Here is a 23,669-nt window from a genome sequence, read left to right as displayed (position 1 = left end):
CTCAACGCCCTGACCGCTATCCCAATAGAATATTTGTGGGCAGACCTGAAAAAGCTTGTGCGAGCACACACTTTTTGTGGGAACTTATTGTTGGAACCTTGTGGAAGGCTACCCGAAACGTTTGACCTAAGCTAAACAATTTTAAAGCAATGCTACCAAATACTAATTGAGTGTATGTAAACTTCTGACCCACTGGGAATGTGATGAAAGAAATAAAAGCTGAAATAAATCATTTTCTCTACTATTATTCTGACATTTCACATTCTTAAAATAAAGTGGTGATCCTAACTGACCTAAGACGGGGAATTTTTACTAGGATTAAATGTCAGGAATTGTGAAAAACTGAGTTTAAATGTATTTGGCTAAGGTGTATGTAAACTTCCGACTTCAACTACTGTATATTAACTGTTGTCTCCATTGAGCATCAAACTCATGTATCAGTTTGGTAGGAAGGTGAATAAAATGTAACGTGTCTAACATTGTCCTGCGTTGTTCTGTGCAGGTATCTACTCTGTGCTAGTGGCCCTGATGGCTAGTAAGGCTGAGGTCCGTTATAACCCTGAGGTGATGGACCCTCTGAAGATAGCAGAGTATGTCAGAGAGTTGGGCTTCACTGCTTCTGTCATGGAGAACTATGAGGGTTCTGATGGAAGCCTGGAACTTGTGGTGAGTGTTCTCATTCTAATCAACACACCATAGTGGTGTGATCTTCTGTTTGGTGTTCTGATTCTAATCAACACACCATAATGGTTTGATCTTCTGTTTGGTGTTCTGATTCTAATCAACACACCATAATGGTTTGATCACCTGTTTGGTGTTCTGATTCTAATCAACACCATAATGGTTTGATCACCTGTTTGGTGTTCTGATTCTAATCAACACACCATAATGGTTTGATCACCTGTTTGGTGTTCTGATTCTAATCAACACACCATAATGGTTTGATCACCTGTTTGGTGTTCTGCTTCTAATCAACACACCATAATGGTTTGATCACCTGTTTGGTGTTCTGATTCTAATCAATACACCATAATGGTGTGATCATCTGTTTGGTGTTCTGATTCTAATCAACACACCATAATGGTTTGATCTTATGTTTGGTGTTCTGATTCTAATCAATACACCATAATGGTTTGATCTTCTGTTTGGTGTTCTGATTCTAATCAATACACCATAATGGTTTGATCATCTGTTTGGTGTTCTGATTCTAATCAACACACCATAATGGTTTGATCTTCTGTTTGGTGTTCTGATTCTAATCAACACACCATAATGGTTTGATCACCTGTTTGGTGTTCTGGATGAATCTCACAATCATGATGTTTATAAGGCTGGTGATATTTCCACTGGCATAAGCACTGCTTCTGTTACCTCTTCCATAATCAAAGATCTCTTTGTCTACACCATCCTAACTGGTCCTCATCAAATCTAATAGTATTGGTCTCATACTTTTATTTATTTAATTTAACTAGGCAAGTCAGTTAAGAACAAATTCTTATTTGCAATGATGGCCTACCCCGGCCGAGGCTGGGCCAATTGTGTGCCACCCTGTGGGACTCCCAATCACGGCCGGTTGTGATACAGCCTGGAATCGAATCAGGGTCTGTAGTGACGCCTGTGGCACTGAGATACAGTGCCATTGACCGCTGTGCCACTCTTTAGCCCTGTTTACACATGTTTAGTGAAATACTTTTGTTCCAGGCTCCAACAGTGCAGTTGTATCTAATAATTCACAACAATACACACAAATCTAAAAGTAAAATAATGGAATTAGGAAATATATAAATATTAGGATGAGCAATGTCAGAGTGGCATTGACTAAAATACAGTAGAATAGAATACGGTATATACAGATGAGATGAGTAAAGCAGTATGTAAACATTATTAAAGTGACCAGTGATTCCATGTCTATGTATACAGGGCAGCAGCCTGTGAGGTGTAGGGTCGTCTTTTCCTCTAAATCGTGTATCAACAGTACACTCTCCTCTCCACCTCTCTCCAGGTCAGGGGAATGACGTGTGCCTCCTGCGTTCACAAAATAGAGTCCAGCCTGATGGAAGAGAATGGTATCGTCCACGCCTCTGTTGCCCTGGCAACCAACAAAGCCCACATCAAGTACGACCCGGAGGTGACGGGACCGAGAGATGTCATCACACTCATAGAGGTACTTCATTTTGTTTTTCATTCATTCATTTATTTGTTTGTCCGTTCGTTTGTTCATCCCAACTGGGTCATCCAACACCCTCTCCTCTGCCCCAGGTTGTTGCTTTAAATGAAGTATGGGATATCAGTTTGCCTAGTTAGATTTGTTCATTCATTTTGTCTGTTTATCAGAACCTGGGCTTCGAGGCATCTCTGGTGAAGAGGGATCGCACAGGCAGTCACTTGGACCACAGCAGAGAGATCACACAGTAATGGAAGGGAATGGGAGGTGTGGGATAACGGGCTGTTTAGCTTTTTACTCACTGGTTATTTAGACATCTCTTCTTCATCTCTTCTTCTCCTCTTCATCTCTTCTCTTTTTTTCTTCATCTCTTCATCTCTTCTCCTCTTCATCTCTTCTCTTCTCCATCTCTTCTCTTTTTTCTTAATCTCTTCTCTTCATCTCTTCTCCTCTTTATCTCTTCTTCTCTTCACTTAACACATATGGACCCAGAACTTAATGGAGCAGCTGACCAATTACACAATACTTTAGTTCTGGGTTAACCGAGATGACTCTTTATCTCTGTCTGTGTCTGACTAAATGTCTGTCTGTCTCCATCTCCGTACCTCATTCTCCAATTACGTGAAACTTTAGTACTGGGTTAACCGAGATTACTCTATCTCTGTCTGTGTCTGTGTGTCTGACTTACTGTCTGTCTGTTTCCATTTCCCTACCTCTCTCTTCTCCCAGATGGAGGAAGTCGTTCCTGGTCAGCCTGTTCTTCTGCGTCCCAATCGTGGGGATGAGGATCTACATGTTCATAGTAGATCACCAGATCAGCACGTCTCACCAGCACAACGCCACCGCACAGGACCGGGAACACTACCACTCCACCATGTTCCTGGAAAGACAGCTGCTCCCAGGCCTCTCCATCATGAACCTGATCTTATTCCTCTTCTGTGTCCCTGTACAGGTAGGAGAGATGGACTGAGAGGGAGAGAGAGGGAGAGAGATGGAGGGAGAGAGATGGAGGGAGAGAGATGGAGGGAGAGAGATGGAGAGATAGAGGGAGAGAGAGATGGAGAGAGAGATGGAGAGAGAGAGGGAGAGAGATGGAGAGAGAGAGAGGGAGAGAGAGGGAGAGAGAGGGAGAGAGAGGGAGAGAGAGGGAGAGAGATGGAGGGAGAGAGATGGAGGGAGAGAGATGGAGGGAGAGAGATGGAGGGAGAGAGATGGAGGGAGAGAGATGGAGGGAGAGAGATGGAGGGAGAGAGATGGAGGGAGAGAGATGGAGAGAGAGATGGAGAGAGAGATGGAGAGGAGAGGGAGAGGGAGATGGAGAGAGAGATGGAGAGAGAGAGGGAGAGAGATGGAGAGAGATGGAGAGAGAGAGAGGGAGAGAGATGGACAGAGAGGGAGAGAGATGGAGGGAGAGAGATGGAGGGAGAGAGAGGGAGAGAGAGGGAGAGAGGGAGAGAGAGGGAGAGATAGAGGGAGAGAGAGATGGAGAGAGAGAGGGAGAGAGATGGACAGAGAGGGGAGAGGGGAGGGAGAGAGAGGGAGAGAGAGGGAGAGGGAGGGAGAGAGAGGGAGAGAGAGGAGAGAGAGAGGGAGGGAGGGAGAGAGGGAGGGAGAGAGAGGGAGAGAGAGGGACAGAGATGGACATGGAGAGAGAGAGATGGAGAGAGAGAGTGAGAGGGAGAGAGATGGAGAGAGATGGAGAGAGAGAGAGGGAGAGAGATGGACAGAGAGGGAGAGAGATGGAGGGAGAGAGAGGGAGAGAGAGGGAGAGAGGGAGAGAGAGGGAGAGATAGAGGGAGGAGAGAGATGGAGAGAGAGAGAGATGGAGAGAGAGAGGGAGAGAGAGAGGGAGAGAGATGGACAGAGAGGGGGAGAGGGAGGGAGAGAGAGGGAGAGGGAGGGAGAGAGAGGGAGAGAGAGGGAGAGAGAGGGAGGGAGGGAGAGAGGGAGGGAGAGGGAGGGAGAGAGAGGGAGAGAGAGGGAGAGAGATGGACAGAGATGGACATGGAGAGAGAGAGAGATGGAGAGAGAGAGTGAGAGGGAGAGAGTGAGAGGGAGAGAGTGAGAGGGAGAGAGATGGAGAGAGAGAGGGAGAGAGATGGACTGAGAGGGAGAGAGATGGACTGAGAGGGAGAGAGATGGACTGAGAGGGAGAGAGAGATGGAGAGAGAGGGAGAGAGAGATGGAGAGAGAGATGGAGAGAGAGAGATGGAGAGGGAGAGAGAGGGAGAGAGATGGAGAGAGAGATGGACTGAGGGAGAGAGATGGAGAGAGATGGACTGAGAGATGGAGAGAGAGAGGGAGAGAGATGGAGAGAGATACATAGACAGAGGGAGAGATAAATAGACAGAGAGGGCAATATAGAGGGAGAGAGACACTGTACTATATAACAAAAGTATGTGGACACCCCTTCAAATGAGTGGATTCTGCTATTTCAGCCACATCTGTTACTGACAGGTGTATAAAATCGAGCACACAGCCATGCAGTCTCCATAGACAAACATTGGCAGTAGGATGCCACCTTTCCAACAAGTCAGTTTGTCAAATATTTGCCCTGCTAGAGCTGCCCGGGTCAACTGTAAGTGCTGTTATTGTGAAATGGAAACATCTAGGAGCAACAACGGCTCAGCCGTGAAGTGGTAGGCCAAACAAGCTCACAGAACGGGACCACCAGGTGCTGTATCATGTAGCACGTAAAAAATTGTCTGTCCTCAGTTGCAACACTCACTACCGAGTTCCAAACTGCCTCTGGAAGCAACATCAGCACAAGAACTGCTCGTTGGGAGCTTCATGAAATGGGTTTCCATGGCCAAGCAGCTGCACACAAGCTTAAGATCACCATGTGCAATGCCAAGCGTCGGCTGCAGTGTGTGTCTATATATATATACAGTGGGGAGAACAAGTATTTGATACACTGCCTATTTTGCAGGTTTTCCTACTTACAAAGCATGTAGAGGTCTAATTTTTTATCATAGGTACACTTCAACTGTGAGAGACGGAATGATCATGAGGAAGGTGATGGATCAGGCCAGAACTACACGGCAGGAACTGGTCAATGACCTGAAGAGAGCTGGGACCACAGTCTCAAAGAAAACCATTAGTAACACACTATGGATTATGGATTAAAATCCTGCAGAGCACGCAAGGTCCCCTGCTCAAGCCAGCGCATGTCCAGGCCCGTCTGAAGTTTGCCAATGACCATCTGGATGATCCAGAGGAGGAATGGGAGAAGGTCATGTGGTCTGATGAGACAAAAATATAACTTTTTGGTCTAAACTCCACTGGCCGTGTTTGGAGGAAGAAGGATGAGTACAACCCCAAGAACACCATCCCAACTGTGAAGCATGGAGGTGGAAACATCATTCTTTGGGGATGCTTTTCTGCAAAGGGGACAGGACGACTGCACCGTATTGAGGGGAGGATGGATGGGGCCATGTATCGTGAGATCTTGGCCAACAACCTCCTTCCCTCAGTAAGAGCATTGAAGATGGGTCGTGGCTGGGTCTTCCAGCATGACAACGACCCGAAACACACAGCCAGGGCAACTAAGGAGTGGCTTCGTAAGAAGCATCTCAAGGTCCTAGAGTGGCCTAGCCAGTCTCCAGACCTGAACCCAATATAACATCTTTGGAGGGAGCTGAAAATCTGTATTGCCCAGCGACAGCCCCCAAACCTGAAGGATCTGGAGAAGGTCTGTATGGAGGAGTGGGCCAAAATCCCTGCTGCAGTGTGTGCAAACCTGGTCAAGAACTACAGGAAACGTATGATCTCTGCAATTGAAAACAAAGGTTTCTGTACCAAATATTAAGTTCTGCTTTTCTGATGTATCAAATACTTATGTCATGCAATAAAATGTAAATTAATTACTTAAAAATCATACAATGTGATTTTCTGGATTTTTGTTTTAGATTCCATCTCACAGTAGAAGTGTACCTATGATAAAAATTACAGGCCTCTACATGCTTTGTAAGTAGGAAAACCTGCAAAATCGGCAGTGTATCAATACTTGTTCTCCCCACTGTGTATGTATGTACAGTGCCTTGCGAAAGTATTCGGCCCCCTTGAACTTTGCGACCTTTTGCCACATTTCAGGCTTCAAACATAAAGATATAAAACTGTAATTTTTTGTGAAGAATCAACAACAAGTGGGACACAATCATGAAGTGGAACGACATTTATTGGATATTTCAAACTTTTTTAACAAATCAAATACTGAAAAATTGGGCGTGCAAAATTATTCAGCCCCTTTAAGTTAATACTTTGTAGCGCCACCTTTTGCTGCGATTACAGCTGTAAGTCGCTTGGGGTATGTCTCTATCGGTTTTGCACATCGAGAGACTGAATTTTTTTCCCATTCCTCCTTGCAAAACAGCTCGAGCTCAGTGAGGTTGGATGGAGAGCATTTGTGAACAGCAGTTTTCAGTTCTTTCCACAGATTCTCGATTGGATTCAGGTCTGGACTTTGACTTGGCCATTCTAACACCTGGATATGTTTATTTTTGAACCATTCCATTGTAGATTTTGCTTTATGTTTTGGATCATTGTCTTGTTGGAAGACAAATCTCCGTCCCAGTCTCAGGTCTTTTGCAGACTCCATCAGGTTTTCTTCCAGAATGGTCCTGTATTTGGCTCCATCCATCTTCCCATCAATTTGAACCATCTTCCCTGTCCCTGCTGAAGAAAAGCAGGCCCAAACCATGATGCTGCCACCACCATGTTTGACAGTGGGGATGGTATGTTCACGGTGATGAGCTGTGTTGCTTTTACGCCAAACATAACGTTTTGCATTGTTGCCAAAAAGTTCAATTTTGGTTTCATCTGACCAGAGCACCTTCTTCCATATGTTTGGTGTGTCTCCCAGGTGGCTTGTGGCAAACTTTAAACAACACTTTTTATGGATATCTTTAAGAAATGGCTTTCTTCTTGCCACTCTTCCATAAAGGCCAGATTTGTGCAATATACGACTGATTGTTGTCCTATGGACAGAGTCTCCCACCTCAGCTGTAGATCTCTGCAGTTCATCCAGAGTGATCATGGGCCTCTTGGCTGCATCTCTGATCAGTCTTCTCCTTGTATGAGCTGAAAGTTTAGAGGGACGGCCAGGTCTTGGTAGATTTGCAGTGGTCTGATACTCCTTCCATTTCAATATTATCGCTTGCACAGTGCTCCTTGGGATGTTTAAAGCTTGGGAAATCTTTTTGTATCCAAATCCGGCTTTAAACTTCTTCACAACAGTATCTCGGACATGCCTGGTGTGTTCCTTGTTCTTCATGATGCTCTCTGCGCTTTTAACGGACCTCTGAGACTATCACAGTGCAGGTGCATTTATACGGAGACTTGATTACACACAGGCGGATTGTATTTATCATCATTAGTCATTTAGGTCAACATTGGATCATTCAGAGATCCTCACTGAACTTCTGGAGAGAGTTTGCTGCACTGAAAGTAAAGGGGCTGAATAATTTTGCACGCCCAATTTTTCAGTTTTTGATTTGTTAAAAAAGTTTGAAATATCCAATAAATGTCGTTCCACTTCATGATTGTGTCCCTCTTGTTGTTGATTCTTCACAAAAAAATACAGTTTTATATCTTTATGTTTGAAGCCTGAAATGTGGCAAAAGGTCGCAAAGTTCAAGGGGGCTTTCGCAAGGCACTGTATATTTAGAAATAATGTATATGTATATAAATATACATACATACACAGTATTTACATACACAGCTGATTGTTATGAAAACGTTAAAATCGGCCCTAATTAGTCGTCCATGCCGATTTAATCGGTCGACCTCTAGTTCCTCTAGTGGAAAGCCTTCCCAGAAGAGTGGAGGCTGTTAAAGCAGCAAAGGAGGGACCAACTACATATTAATGTCCATGATTTTGGATGATATGTTTGACGAGCATGTATCTACATAGTTTTGGTCATGTAGTGTATAGACAGAGGGAGATTATAGGCATAGGCGGAGAGTGGGAGATATAGGCGGAGAGAGGGAGACTACAACCTACAACCTACCCTACAACCTACCCTAACCAGAAACTGGATGGATGGCGGCTTTCGCGCAAAACTGAAACCACGAACCACCGCATTTAATCATGGAAATAGGTCTGGAAATATGGCTGAATATAAACAACGTAGTTATTCCCTCCAAGGCAATCAAACAAGTGGAATGCCGGTACAGGGACATGGTGGAGTCGCAATTCAACGACTCCGACACGAGACGTACGTGGCAGGGTCTACAGGCAATTACGGACTACAAAGAGAAAACCAGCCACATCACGGACACCGACATCACTCTTCCAGACAAACTAAACACCTTTGCCCGCTTTGAAGATAATACAGTGCCACCATTGCGGCTCGCTATCAAAGACTGCCCCCCCTTCTCCTACTCTGTGGTTGACGTAAATAAAACATTTAAACGTGTTAAACCTCGCAAAACTGCTGGTCCAGATGGCATCCCTAGCCGCGTCCTCAGAACATGTGCAGACCAGCTGGCTGATGTGTTTACGGACATATTCAATCGCTCCCTATCCCAGTCTGTCGTCCCCACATACTTCAAGATGGCTACCATTGTTCCTGTACCCAAAAAGACAAAGATGACTGAACTAAATGACTATCTGTCATCATGAAGTTCTTTGAGAGACTAGTCAAGGATCATATCACCTCCACCTTATCGGCCACCCTAGACCCACTTCAGTTTGTATACCGCCCCAATAGGTCCACAGATGACACAATCGCCATCACACTGCCCTATCCCATCTGAACAAAAATAATACCTATGTAAGAATGCTATTTATTGATTATAGCTCAGCATTCAACACCATAGTACCTCCAAGCTAATCATCAAGTTGGAGGCCCTGGGTCTCAACCCTGCCCTGTGCAGCTGGGTCCTGGACTTTCTGACGGGCCGCCCCCAGGTGGTGATGGTAGGAAACAACATCTCCACTTCGCTGACCCTCAATACTGGGGCCCCATAAGGGTGTGTGCTCAGCCCTCTCCTGTACTCCCTATTCACCCATGACTGTGTGGCCATGCACGCCTCCAACTCAATCATCAAGTTTGCAGACGACACAACAGTAGTGGGCTTGATCACCAACAACAATGCGACAGCCTACAGGGAGGAGGTGAGGGCACTCGGAGAAGGTTGTCGGGAAAACAACCTCTCTCTCTCAACGTCAACAAAACATAGGAGAGGATCGTTGACTTCAGGAAACAGCAGAGGGAGCACCCCCCTATCCACATCGAAGGGACAGCAGTGGAGAAGGTGGAAAGTTAAGTTCCTGGTCGTACACATCACAGACAAACTGAAATGGTCCACCCACACAGACAGTGTGGTAAAGGCGCAACAGCGCCTCTTCAACCTCAGGAGGCTGAAGAAATTTGGCTTGTCACCTAAAACCCTGACAAACTGTTATAGATGCACAATCGAGAGCGTCCTGTCGGGCTGTATCACAGCATGGTATGGCAACTGCACCACCCTCAACCGCAAGGCTCTCCAGAGAGTGGTGCTGCAGTCTGCACAACTTGTTCACACCACTATCATCCAGGACGAGGTCAGTACAGGTGCATTAATGCTGGGTCAGAGAGATTGAAAAACAGCTTCTTTCTCAAGGCCATCAGACTGTTAAACAGCCATCACTAACTCAGAGCGGCTGCTGCCTGCATTGAGACCCAATCACTGGACACTTTAATAAATGGATCACTAGTCACAATGCCACTTTAGACAATGCCACTTTAATAATGTTTACATATCTCACATTACTCACGTGTATATACTGTATTTTGCCCATGCCGCTCGGCCATCGCTCATCCATATACGTACAGTTGAAATCGGAAGTTTACATACACTTCGGTTGGAGTCCACAATTTTCTTGATAACAAACTATAGTTTTGGCAAGTCGGTTAGGACATCTACTTTGTGCATGACACAAGTAATTTTTCCAACAATTGTTTACAGACAGATTATTTCACTTATACTTCACTGTATCATAATTCCAGTGGGTCAGAAGTTTACATACACTAAGTTGACTGTGCCTTTTAAACAGCGTGGAAAATTCCAGAAGATGATGTCATGGCTTTAGAAGCTTCTGATAGGCTAATTGACATCATTTGAGTGAATTGGAGGTGTACCTGTGGATGTATTTCAAGGCCTACCTTCAAACTCAGTGCCTCTTTGCTTGACGTCATGGGAAAATCAAAATAAATCAGCCAAGACCTCAGAAAAAAATTGTAGACCTACACAAGTCTGCTTCATCCTTGGGAGCAATTCCCAAACCCCTGAAGGTACCAGGTTCATCTGTACAAACAATAAGACGAAAATATAAACATCATTGACCACGCAGTCGTCATACCGCTCAGGAAGGAGACACGTTCTGTCTTCTAGAGATGAACGTACTTTGGTGCGAAAAGTGCAAATCAATCCCAGAACAGCAGCAAACCCAGCCTCATCTACACCACCATCCATAACCTGACTAGACCCAGCCTCATCTACACCACCATCCATAACCTGACTCGACCCAGCCTCATCTACACCACCATCTATAACCTGACTAGACCCAGCCTCAGCTACACCACCATCCATAGCATGACTAGACCCAGCCTCATCTACACCACCATCCATAACCTGACTAGACCCAGCCTCATCTACACCACCATCTATAACCTGACTAGACCCAGCCTCATCTACACCACCATCCATAAACTGACTAGACCCAGCCTCAGCTACACCACCATCCATAGCATGACTAGACCCAGCCTCAGCTACACCACCATCCATAACATGACTAGACCCAGCCTCAGCTACACCACCATCCATAACCTGACTAGACCCAGCCTCAGCTACACCACCGTCCCTGGCATGACTAGACCCAGTCTCTGCTGTCTGCATCTCATTGCCCCCTGCACGGTGACCTCGATTTCCCCCACTGGCGCTTGTGCCGTCACCTTGTCTACGGCCCCACACTCAAAACAATGTAAGCTATCTGCCCCTCACCATGCCTCACTTTAAAATGCACATTTAGCTGTTGCTCATTGTTATTCAGAAACATAAACACTTGCCTCCGGAACGAAACAACGTGCTTAACGGCATTTGCCTGAAAGCCTGCTGACACGAAAACCGCTAGCAAACTTACCAAAATGACTCCGCTCTTTCCTCAGTACACGAAAACCGCTAGCAAACTTACCAAAACGACTCCGCTCTTTCCTCAGTACACGAAAACCGCTAGCAAACTTACCAAAACAACTCAGCTCTTTCCTGATTTGATCCGCCGTAATAAACGGAGGCAAATTTGCAACTACCACCCTTGTCAAAGGGGTAGAAAGAGGTGGGGAAAAAACGTTACAAATATTCCACTAGCAATTAGCCTACCAACCAAATTGGCTCTTTTCATGAACACAACCACAGCTTAGTTAATTCTAGAAGCGGAATGTATAAATTCAGCTCCTACCTGTTCACCGACTGCAAGCAGAACCTCCTCCACTTAACTCCATTCTCAGGAACACACCTGAATCCATGCCGTATCGACAACACTAGGCTGAGAAGCCATTGCGCACACCACACCTTCCAAACCCCAGGAAACTAACTCTGTACTCTTCCACCCTAACTCTGAAAAAACCTGGGGATATCGCTTAAACAAATAGTGTCACATACACATGGTTAGCAGATGTTAATGCGAGTATAGCGAAATGCTTGTGCTTCTAGTTCCGACAATGCAGTAATAACCAACAAGTAATCTAACTAATAATTCCAAAACTACTGTCTTATACACACAAGTGTAAGGGGATAAAGAATATGTACATAAAGATATATGAATGAGTGATGGTACAGAGCGGCATAGGCAAGATACAGTAGATGGTATCGAGTGCAGTATATACATATGAGATGAGTATGTAAACAAAGTGGCATAGTTAAAGTGGCTAGTGATACATGTATTACATAAAGATGCAGTAGATGATATAGAGTACAGTATATACGTATACATATGAGATGAATAATGTAGGGTATGTAAACATTATATTAGGTAGCATTGTTTAAAGTGGCTAGTGATATATTTGACATAATTTCCCATCAATTCCCATTATTAAAGTGGCTGGAGTTGAGTCAGTGTGTTGGCAGCAGCCACTCAATGTTAGTGGTGGCTGTTTAACGGTCTGATGGCCTTGAGATAGAAGCTGTTTTTCAGTCTCTCGGTCCCAGCTTTGATGCACCTGGACTGACCTCGCCTTCTGGATGATAGCGGGGTGAACAGGCAGTGGCTCGGGTGGTTGTTGTCCTTGATGATCTTTAGGGCCTTCCTGTAACATCGGGTGGTGTAGGTGTCCTGGAGGGCAGGTAGTTTGCCCCCGGTGATGCGTTGTGCAGACCTCACTACCCTCTGGAGAGCCTTACGGTTGTGGGCGGAGCAGTTGCCGTACCAGGCGGTGATACAGCCCGCCAGGATGCTCTCGATTGGGCATCTGTAGAAGTTTGTGAGTGCTTTTGGTGACAAGCCAAATTTCTTCAGCCTCCTGAGGTTGAAGAGGCGCTGCTGCGCCTTCTTCACGATGCTGTCTGTGTGGGTGGACCAATTCAATTTGTCTGTGATGTGTATGCCGAGGAACTTAAAACTTGCTACCCTCTCCACTACTGTTCCATCGATGTGGATAGGGGGGTGTTCCCTCTGCTGTTTCCTGAAGTCCACAATCATCTCCTTAGTTTTGTTGACGTTGAGTGTGAGGTTATTTTCCTGACACCACACTCCGAGGGCCCTCACCTCGTCTCGTCGTTGTTGGTAATCAAGCCTACCACTGTTGTGTCGTCCGCAAACTTGATGATTGAGTTGGAGGCGTGCGTGGCCACGCAGTCGTGGGTGAACAGGGAGTACAGGAGAGGGCTCAGAACGCACCCTTGTGGGGCCCCAGTGTTGAGGATCGGCGGGGTGGAGATGTTGTTGCCTACCCTCACCACCTGGGGGCGGCCCGTCAGGAAGTCCAGTACCCAGTTGCACAGGGCGGGGTCGAGACCCAGGGTCTCGAGCTTGATGACGAGCTTGGAGGGTACTATGGTGTTAAATGCCGAGCTGTAGTCGATGAACAGCATTCTCACATAGGTATTCCTCTTGTCCAGATGGGTTAGGGCAGTGTGGTTGAGATTGCATCGTCTGTGGACCTATTTGGGCGGTAAGCAAATTGGAGTGGGTCTAGGGTGTCAGGTAGGGTGGAGGTGATATGGTCCTTGACTAGTCTCTCAAAGCACTTCATGATGACGGAAGTGAGTGCTACGGGGCGGTAGTCGTTTAGCTCAGTTACCTTAGCTTTCTTGGGAACAGGAACAATGGTGGCCCTCTTGAAGCATGTGGGAACAGCAGACTGGGATAGGGATTGATTGAATATGTCCGTAAACACACCAGCCAGCTGGTCTGCGCATGCTCTGAGGGCGCGGCTGGGGATGCCGTCTGGGCCTGCAGCCCTGGCGAGGGTTAACACGTTTAAATGTTTTACTCACCTCGGCTGCGGTGAAGGAGAGGCCGCATGTTTTGGTTGCAGGCCGTGTCAGTGGCACTGTATTGTCCTCAAAGCGGGCAGAAAAGTTATTTAGTCTGCCTGGGAGCAAGACATCCTGGTCCGTGACGGGGCTGGTTTTCTTTTTGTAATCCGTGATTGACTGTAGACCCTGCCACATACCTCTTGTGTCTGAGCCATTGAATTGAGATTCTACTTTGTCTCTATACTGACGCTTAGCTTGTTTGATTGCCTTGCGGAAGGAATAGCTACACTGTTTGTATTCAGTCATGTTTCCGGTCACCTTGCCCTGATTAAAAGCAGTGGTTTGCGCTTTCAGTTTCACGCGAATGCTGCCATCAATCCACGGTTTCTGGTTTGGGAATGTTTTAATCGTTGATATGGGAACGACATCTTCAACGCACGTTCTAATGAACTCTCACACCGAATCAGCGTATTCGTCAATGTTGTTGTCTGATGCAATACGAAACATATCCCAGTCCACGTGATGGAAGCAGTCTTGGAGTGTGGAATCAGATTGGTCGGACCAGCGTTGAACAGACCTCAGCGTGGGAGCTTCTTGTTTTAGTTTCTGTCTGTAGGCAGGGATCAACAAAATGGAGTTGTGGTCAGCTTTTCCGAAAGGAGGGGTGGGCAGGGCCTTATATGCGTTTCGGAAGTTAGAATAGCAGTGATCCAAGGTTTTGCCAGCCCTGGTTGCGCAATCGATATGCTGATACAATTTAGGGAGTCTTCAGATTAGCCTTCAGATTAGCCTTGTTAAAATCCCCAGCTTACAATGAATGCAGCCTCAGAATGTATGGATTCCAGTTTGCAAAGAGTCAAATAAAGTTTGTTCAGAGCCATCGATGTGTCTGCTTAGGGGGGGAATCTATACGGCTGTGATTATAATCAAAGAGATTTCCCTTGGTAGATAATGCGGTCGACATTTGATTGTGAGGAATTCTAAATCAGGTGAACAGAAGGACTTGAGTTCCTGTATGCTTTTGTGACCACACCACGTCTCGTTAGCCATAAGGCATACGCCCCCGCCCCTCTTCTTACCAGAAAGATGTTTGTTTCTGTCGGCGCGATGCGTGGAGAAACCAGCTGGCTGCACCGACTCCGATAGCGTCTCTCCAGTGAGCCATGTTTCCGTGAAGCAAAGAACGTTACAGTCTCTGATGTCCCTCTGGAATGCTACCCTTGCTCGGATTTCATCAATGGTATTGGCCAGGTGATGAGCGGTGCCTAGTTTCCTCTAGACGTGACACTTGGCATTCAGGACAAAGAGTTCAATCTTGGTTTCATCAGACCAGAGAATCTTGTTTCTCATGATCTGAGAATCCTTTAGGTGCCTTTTACCAAACTTCATGTGGGCTGTTATGTGCCTTTTACTGAGTAGTTGCTTCCGTCTGGCCACTACTATAAAGGCCTGATTGGTGGAGTGCTGCAGAGTGACCATTGGGTCCTTGGTCACCTCCCTGACAAAGGCCCTTCTCTCCTGATTGCTCAGTTTTGCTGGGCGGCCAGCTCTAGGTGGAGTCTTGGTGGCGCCAAAGTTCTTCCATTTAAGAATGATGGAGGCCGCTGTGTTCTTGGGACCTTCAATACTGCAGAAATATTTTGGTACCCTTCTCCAGATCTGTACCTCAACACAATCCTGTCTCGGAGCTCTACGGACAACTCCTTCGACCTCATGGCTTGGTTTTTGCTCTGACATGGACTGTCAACTGTTGGACCTTATAGAGACAGGTGTATGCCTTTCCAAATCATGTCCAATTAATTGAATTTAACACTGGTGGACTCCAAGCTGTAGAAGCATCTCAAGGATGATGTTGCTCTGTGTTAATGCTACGTCTTGCTTGTCCTATGTTGCTCTGTGTGCATGCTACGTCTTGCTTGTCCTATGTTGCTCTGTGTGCATGCTACGTCTTGCTTGTCCTATGTTGCTCTGTGTGCATGCTATGTCTTGCTTGTCCTATGTTGCTCTGCGTGTGCTGACTGGTCAATGATAGTCTGTATTGTAATAGTTTTTAATAACCTGCCCAGGGACTGGGGCTGAAAATTAGCCAGCTGGCTAAAACCGGCACTTCTACTGAAACGTTGATTAATTACTGTCCCTGTAAAAATAGATAATTATCACCATTTGTGAACCAAGTGTGGAAGCCATTTTCAAATCAAACCTGAAATTAATATTTTTCCTACTCTAACGTTCCTCTCTGTAGTTTATTGGTGCGCGCAACTTCTACACCCATGCCTACAAGGCCCTGAAACACAAAACAACCAACATGGACGTGCTCGTCATGCTGGCCACCTCCGTAGCCTTCACCTACTCCGTGGTCATCCTCATGGTTGCCATGACAGAGAGGGCCAAGGTCAACCCCATCACCTTCTTTGACACGCCCCCCTTGCTCTTTGTCTTCATCTCGCTGGGGCGCTGGCTGGAGCAAATCGCCAAGGTACTGGACCGGTATATCTTCTAGAATATATGCTTCTACGTCTTTATAGTATCATATAGTTGTACTGGACCTCTATCTTCTAGAATATATGCTTCTACGTCTTTATAGTAATGTACAGTTGTAGCTATAAAGCATGGTGTTATTTCTGTAGCTGGAGTACGTCTCTTTAATGCAAAGTTATCCGTCTGTGTCATACCTAAAGTTTTCTTTAATATAGCTATTGCAACCTGCTCTGTGTCTCTCCTCCAGGGTGAGACGTCAGAGGCTCTGTCCAAGCTGATGTCCCTCCAGGCCAGCGAGGCCACAGTGGTCACTCTCAACACAGACATGTCTGTACTCAGGTACTTCACTCATTAGGAATTGGATAAGGCAGATATTTGTTACTGTTTCAAGTGTTTTTAAGTTTCATTTCAATGTTTAATCAGAACGGAGCCCAGGCTGACATTGAACAGCAAACCCTTTGACACTTGGACATGGCTATATATGGCATATAATCAGTGTATTGTAAACCTGACTACATGCGGGTCTCTCTGTCCGTGTCAGTGAGGAGCAGGTAGATGTAGAGCTGGTCCAGAGAGGAGACGTGGTCAGGGTGGTTCCTGGAGGGAAGTTCCCCGTAGATGGGAGGGTCATCGAGGGATACAGTATGGCTGACGAGTCTCTCATCACAGGTGGGTTACAGTGGAGGATCAACTCTGACCATACTGGAGAAGATGCTTCTGAAGCTTCCTTTCCTCATTTCCTTAACACTACTGTGAAATGACTGTTTCTTCATGCACGGTTACTATTTCTCTGTGAAACTGTATTATTTATGTTGTGTTCCTGGCTAATGTCTCATCTCTGACGTGTTTTGTCTCAGGTGAGGCCATGCCAGTGACTAAGAAGCCAGGCAGCTCAGTGATAGCTGGCTCTATCAACCAGAACGGCTCTCTGCTCATCAGTGCTACACACGTAGGCCTGGACACAACCCTGTCTCAGATAGTTAAACTACTGGAGGAGGCTCAGACATCTAAGGTGAGGGTGGTGGTGGTGGTAATATGCTAGTTTTGTGTAAATGGTCTCCTGTTTCCTGGAGTTTTAGTTGGGTAAGATATGTAGGTATTTGTCAATATGTGATGTTTACAGAACTGACCCTGGGCAACACATGATGGAGGATTCGCCTCAAACATTTTTAACTGGTTCTGAGCTGGAAGAGCTTTACCTCTGTGACCTCTGACCTGTGCTTTAACATTTGACCTCTGTCACCTCTGACCTCTCCGCTGCAGGCTCCCATACAGCAGTTTGCAGATAAGATCAGTGGCTACTTTGTCCCGTTCATCGTTGGGGTCTCTCTCCTCACTCTGTTCGCCTGGATCCTCATTGGCTTTGTCGACTTTCCACTGGTGGAGAAATACTTCCCAGTGAGTAGCCTTTACTATACAGATATCTATGTGTAGCCTTTACTATACAGATATCTATGTGTAGCCTTTACTATACAGATATCTATGTGTAGCCTTTACTATACAGATATCTATGTGTAGCCTTTACTATACAGATATCTATGTGTAGCCTTTACTATACAGATATCTATGTGTAGCCTTTACTATACAGATATCTATGTGTAGCCTTTACTATACAGATATCTATGTGTAGCCTTTACTATACAGATATCTATGTGTAGCCTTTACTATACAGATATCTATGTGTAGCCTTTACTATACAGATATCTATGTGTAGCCTTTACTATGTTGATATACTATACTGATATCTATGTAAAACCTTTACAGAGGGTGTATTTAGCTAAATCATTCCACTTAAATCAGGTATTTACATCATTTAAATGTAAATCCTGTCTCCTCTTCGTGAGCGCAGTATGGGAAAGGCCTAGAGTGGAATCTGCTGTCACCTGTCCACTTCCTGTTTAAACCGTTGAGGCTGATCAAAGGGAGGAAGCAGGGAGAGGAAATCAACATTAGACTATTGAAATGTAACCCAGACTGTTCCCCTGTTTCACTGTCTCTCTGTCTCCCTCTACAGGGCTATGATAATAGCATCTCAAAGACAGAAGCTGTGATCAAGTTTGCCTTCCAGACCTCCATCACAGTGTTGTGTATCGCCTGCCCCTGCTCTCTGGGCTTGGCAACCCCGACAGCTGTGATGGTGGGCACGGGGGTGGGCGCTCAGAATGGTATCCTCATCAAGGGAGGGAAACCACTAGAGATGGCACGCAAGGTAGGGGAGAAGATGCTACCAATCAGACCATAGTCGATCACTAATAATATCACGTTGATAGTAAAAATCATTAGTTAGGTTTGATATGTTGTGCCTCATGTTTGTAATCAGAATCTATTTAACTGTGACTGTTGCAGTAACTGAGTGTATGGTTGTAAATGATCTGAGATTCACTTCATAAACACTTATGATGGTGTATTTTCCAGATCCAGACAGTGGTGTTTGATAAGACGGGTACCATCACCTACGGAGCTCCTAAAGTCATCCAGGTGAAGATTGTAGTGGAGGGGAACAGGATGCCTCGGTCCCGACTGCTGGCCATCGTAGGGACTGCAGAGAACCACAGTGAACACCCGCTGGGAGCTGCCATTACCAAGTACTGTAAACAGGTGGGTCTGATGTCATCACCAAGTACTGTAAACAGGTGGGTCTGATGTCATCACCAAGTACTGTAAACAGGTGGGTCTGATGTCATCACCAAGTACTGTAAACAGGTGGATCTGATGTCATCACCAAGTACTGTAAACAGGTGGGTCTGATGTCATCACCAAGTACTGTAAACAGGTGGGTCTGATGTCATCACCAAGTACTGTAAACAGGTGGGTCTGATGTCATCACCAATGACTGTAAACAGGTGGGTCTGATGCCATCACCAAGTACTGTAAACAGGTGGGTCTGATGTCATCACCAAGTACTGTAAACATGTGAGTCCACCTGAACCTCTGAGAGGTAGGAGACGGTTTGTGAGTTGATCATTCCATGTGTCTGGAAGACCTCCCAAAATATTTGTGTCCTATCGGTCACTGCGTGTCCAGATGGAGTGTACTAATTTGTCTCTCTGTCTCTGTATTAGGAGCTGGGTACAGAGTCCCTTGGTGTGTGTGCTGAGTTCCAGGCTGTACCAGGCTGTGGTATACGATGCCAGGTCAGTAACACTGAGACCCTGCTGAGACAACATCAGGAGGAAGGTGAAGACAACAACCAGGGAAACAGTATTCTGGTCCAGATCAGGGACTGCAGAACCAGGCCAGGATCACACCCCCTCATCATGGACGCGCAGCCTCTCCGTACGTACTGGGATATGTAGTCTAAAATAGGACCGCTATTTAAAAAATAAATGTTTTAAAGTGGAATAAGTACACAACCCTGAGGTACCCCTTATTGTCAATTACTATTCAACATAAGGCCTAACGATTCCCCTTTGTTTCCACTGCATTGAATGCATGCTATACATTCTGCCTACATTCTAGTTTAACCCCTATTCCCCTTTCTGTTCCTCTATAGCCCTGATGCAGACAGCATCCTACGTGGTGTTGATAGAGAGCCAGTAACCTCTCTGTGTGTTCCTCTATAGCCCTGGTGCAGACAGCATCCTACGTGGTGTTGATAGAGAGCCAGTAACCTCTCTGTGTGTTCCTCTATAGCCCTGGTGCAGACAGCATCCTACGTGGTCTTGATAGAGAGCCAGTAACCTCTCTGTGTGTTCCTCTATAGCCCTGGTGCGGACAGCATCCTACGTGGTGTTGATAGAGAGCCAGTAACCTCTCTGTGTGTTCCTCTATAGCCCTGGTGCAGACAGCATCCTACGTGGTGTTGATAGAGAGCCAGTAACCTCTCTGTGTGTTCCTCTATAGCCCTGGTGCAGACAGCATCCTACGTGGTGTTGATAGAGAGCCAGTAACCTCTCTGTGTGTTCCTCTATAGCCCTGATGCAGACAGCATCCTACGTGGTGTTGATAGAGCCAGTAACCTCTCTGTGTGTTCTTCTATAGCCCTGGTGCGGACAGCATCCTACGTGGTGTTGATAGAGAGCCAGTAACCTCTCTGTGTGTTCCTCTATAGCCCTGGTGCGGACAGCATCCTACGTGGTGTTGATAGAGAGCCAGTAACCTCTCTGTGTGTTCCTCTATAGCCCTGGTGCAGACAGCATCCTACGTGGTGTTGATAGAGAGCCAGTAACCTCTCTGTGTGTTCCTCTATAGCCCTGGTGCAGACAGCATCCTACGTGGTGTTGATAGAGAGCCAGTAACCTCTCTGTGTGTTCCTCTATAGCCCTGGTGCAGACAGCATCCTACGTGGTGTTGATAGAGAGCCAGTAACCTCTCTGTGTGTTCCTCTATAGCCCTGGTGCAGACAGCATCCTACGTGGTGTTGATAGAGAGCCAGTAACCTCTCTGTGTGTTCCTCTAGCCCTGGTGCGGACAGCATCCTACGTGGTGTTGATAGAGAGCCAGTAACCTCTGTGTGTTCCTCTAGCCCTGGTGCGGACAGCATCCTACGTGGTGTTGATAGAGAGCCAGTAACCTCTCTGTGTGTTCCTCTATAGCCCTGGTGCGGGTAGCATCCTACGTGGTGTTGATAGAGAGCCAGTAACCTCTCTGTGTGTTCCTCTATAGCCCTGGTGCAGACAGCATCCTACGTGGTGTTGATAGAGAGCCAGTAACCTCTCTGTGTGTTCCTCTATAGCCCTGGTGCAGACAGCATCCTACGTGGTGTTGATAGAGAGCCAGTAACCTCTCTGTGTGTTCCTCTATAGCCCTGGTGCAGACAGCATCCTACGTGGTGTTGATAGAGAGCCAGTAACCTCTCTGTGTGTTCCTCTATAGCCCTGGTGCAGACAGCATCCTACGTGGTGTTGATAGAGAGCCAGTAACCTCTCTGTGTGTTCCTCTATAGCCCTGATGCAGACAGCATCCTACGTGGTGTTGATAGAGAGCCAGTAACCTCTCTGTGTGTTCCTCTAGCCCTGGTGCGGACAGCATCCTACGTGGTGTTGATAGAGAGCCAGTAACCTCTCTGTGTGTTCCTCTAGCCCTGGTGCGGACAGCATCCTACGTGGTGTTGATAGAGAGCCAGTAACTTCTCTGTGTGTTCCTCTAGCCCTGGTGCGGACAGCATCCTACGTGGTGTTGATGGGGAACAGGGAGTGGATGAGGAGGAACGGACTGCAGATCAGACCTGATGTTGACGAGACCATGACTGAACATGAACGCAGAGGAAGCACTGCTGTACTGGTGGCTGTCGACAGTGAGTTGATCAGAAATACAGTGTAGACATTGTTAATGTTGTAAATGACTATTGTAGCTGGAAAGAGCTGATTTTTAATGGAATATCTACATAGGCGTGCATAGGCCCATTATCAGAAACCATCACTCCTGTGTTCCAATGGCACATTGTGTTAGCTAATCCCAGTTTATAATTTTAAAAGGCTAATTTATCATTAGAAAACCCTTTTGCAAATATTTCTGCACAGCTGAAAACTGTTGTTCTGATTAAAGAAGCAATAATACTGGCCTTCTTTAGACTAGTTGAGTATCTGGAGCATCAGCATTTGTGGGTTCGATTACAGGATCAAAATGGCCTCAAAACACCAGTCTCAGCGTCAACAGTGAAGATGCCACTCCGGGATGCTGGCCTTCTAGGCAGAGTTCCTCTGTCCAGTGTCTGTTCTTTTGCCCATCTTAATATTTAATTTGGCCAGTCTGAGATATGGCTTTTTCTTTGCAACTCTGCCTAGAAGGCCAGCGTCCCGGAGTTGCCTCTTCACTGTTGACGCTGAGACTGGTGTTTTGTGGGTACTATTTAATGAAGCTGCCAGTTGAGGACTTGTGAGGCGTCTGTTTCTCAAACTAGACACTCTAACGTACTTGTCCTCTTGCTCAGTTGTGCACTGGGGCCTCCCACTCCTCTTTCTATTCCGGTTAGATATCTACACCTATGTAGATATTCCATAAAAAATCTGCTGTTTCCAGCTACAATAGTCATTTACAACATTAACAATGTCTACACTGTATTTATGATCAATTTGATGTTATTTTAATGGACAAAAAATTTGCTTCTTTCAAAAACAAGGACATTTCTAACTGACCACAAACTCTTGAACGGTAGTGTATTGCTTCATTTTAGATTCTGGATATTGGAACGTAGCCTTAGGAGTTTCCAAACATTTAATCCATTGTGTTGCTGAGTCTATAACCACCCTTTGCCTATAACCATTGTCTATCTGTCTATAACCACCCTCTCTCTCTGTCACCTACCTCCCCCTCCCTCTCCCGTCTCTCTCTCTCTCTCTCTCTCTCTCTCTCTCTCTCTCTCTCTCTCCCTGTCCCTCTCTCTCTGTGTAGGTCTGCTATGTGCCATAATAGCCATAGCAGACACAGTGAAGCCAGAGGCAGGTTTAGCGGTTCACACCCTGCAGGCCATGGGTCTGGAGGTGATTCTGATGACTGGAGACAACAGCAAGACAGCACGGGCCATCGCTGCTCAGGTAGGGGACAGGACTGGCTTGGCTTGGGATTTTTATGAATGTATGCACGAAACCAGAACATTCATTACAGATGAAAAGGAATGTTGTTTTGTAAGTCACTCTGGATAAGGGCATCTGCTAAAGAACCCAAATGTAGTTTTATTGTAGGTTGTGAACTGTCATTTAGCTGTCTCTATGTCTCCTCCAGGTGGGTATCAGGAAGGTGTTTGCGGAGGTGCTGCCGTCCCACAAGGTGGCCATGGTAGAGCAGCTGCAGCAGGCAGGGAAGAGGGTGGCCATGGTGGGTGACGGGGTCAACGACTCGCCCGCTCTGGCCATGGCAGACGTTGGCATCGCCATAGGAACTGGCTCTGACGTGGCCATAGAGGCAGCTGACGTGGTGCTTATCAGGGTGAGGAGAAGAGGGCAAGACTGGGTTTATGGATGGATGTTTACCTGTCTGTCTGATAATCTCTACATGTTAATAAGTCTGTCTGTCTCAGGTTTTCCGTTATCCGGTAATAGCTGGCTTTTGGCCCAAAACATGAAATAAAAAATGAATAGCTGATGAATAAAATATTAATTGCCCGGGACAAGAGAAAAAAAAATCCCATTTCAAAATGATGCTTTTTAGCCATTGATGGAAATACATTTGACCTGGCATGCTTATTGGTCTTTTGGTTCATTTGCATAATTTAGTGGAATTAAATTGGAGCTTCGTTAGTCGTTATGTATCATATTCATCACAGCATGATGAGCGGAAATCTGTCAGAAGTGAGAGCTGCTGCTACAACTTCTCAAACAGCCCGTTCGTTGATGCTGGAGTGAAACATGCTTTTTATTAAGTGCACAACAATTCTAAATGCAAATGTGTGTTAAAACCTGTTTATTTCTCACCTGGTAAATGAAGCTCGCTTGACATTAAAGTGTATAGACAACGGTAGGCAGGCGGCAGTATACATTTTGAAAACATATACTTAATTGTTTGAAACCTGAATGTTTTACTTCATATTATGCGGTATGTCTTACCTTGTTACCTTACCTTACCTTACCTTACCTTACCTTACCTTACCTTACCTTACCTTACCTTACCTTACCTTACCTTACCCTACCTT

General features: G+C 46.0%; 1 protein-coding gene across 1 annotated transcript in view; it reads left to right on the top strand.

Moving 5' to 3' along the window:
* The window catches only part of LOC109880546 (copper-transporting ATPase 1-like), a 55,461-nt gene that overhangs the window by 22,354 nt on the left and 9,438 nt on the right, over nt 1–23,669 (top strand). The window contains exons 6-20 of the mRNA XM_031789611.1: nt 503–666; nt 2,003–2,164; nt 2,335–2,411; nt 2,894–3,116; nt 15,864–16,097; nt 16,347–16,438; nt 16,641–16,768; nt 16,957–17,111; nt 17,363–17,497; nt 18,114–18,308; nt 18,515–18,697; nt 19,162–19,375; nt 21,189–21,335; nt 22,433–22,575; nt 22,763–22,966. Of these exons, the coding sequence (XP_031645471.1) occupies nt 503–666; nt 2,003–2,164; nt 2,335–2,411; nt 2,894–3,116; nt 15,864–16,097; nt 16,347–16,438; nt 16,641–16,768; nt 16,957–17,111; nt 17,363–17,497; nt 18,114–18,308; nt 18,515–18,697; nt 19,162–19,375; nt 21,189–21,335; nt 22,433–22,575; nt 22,763–22,966 (2,456 nt within the window). The remainder of the gene's footprint in view (nt 1–502; nt 667–2,002; nt 2,165–2,334; nt 2,412–2,893; nt 3,117–15,863; nt 16,098–16,346; nt 16,439–16,640; nt 16,769–16,956; nt 17,112–17,362; nt 17,498–18,113; nt 18,309–18,514; nt 18,698–19,161; nt 19,376–21,188; nt 21,336–22,432; nt 22,576–22,762; nt 22,967–23,669) is intronic.

The sequence above is a fragment of the Oncorhynchus kisutch genome, linkage group LG15, assembly GCF_002021735.2.
Source record: "Oncorhynchus kisutch isolate 150728-3 linkage group LG15, Okis_V2, whole genome shotgun sequence".
NCBI classification, from domain to species: Eukaryota; Metazoa; Chordata; class Actinopteri; order Salmoniformes; family Salmonidae; genus Oncorhynchus; species Oncorhynchus kisutch.
This window is presented reverse-complemented; position numbering and strand designations above follow the sequence as displayed.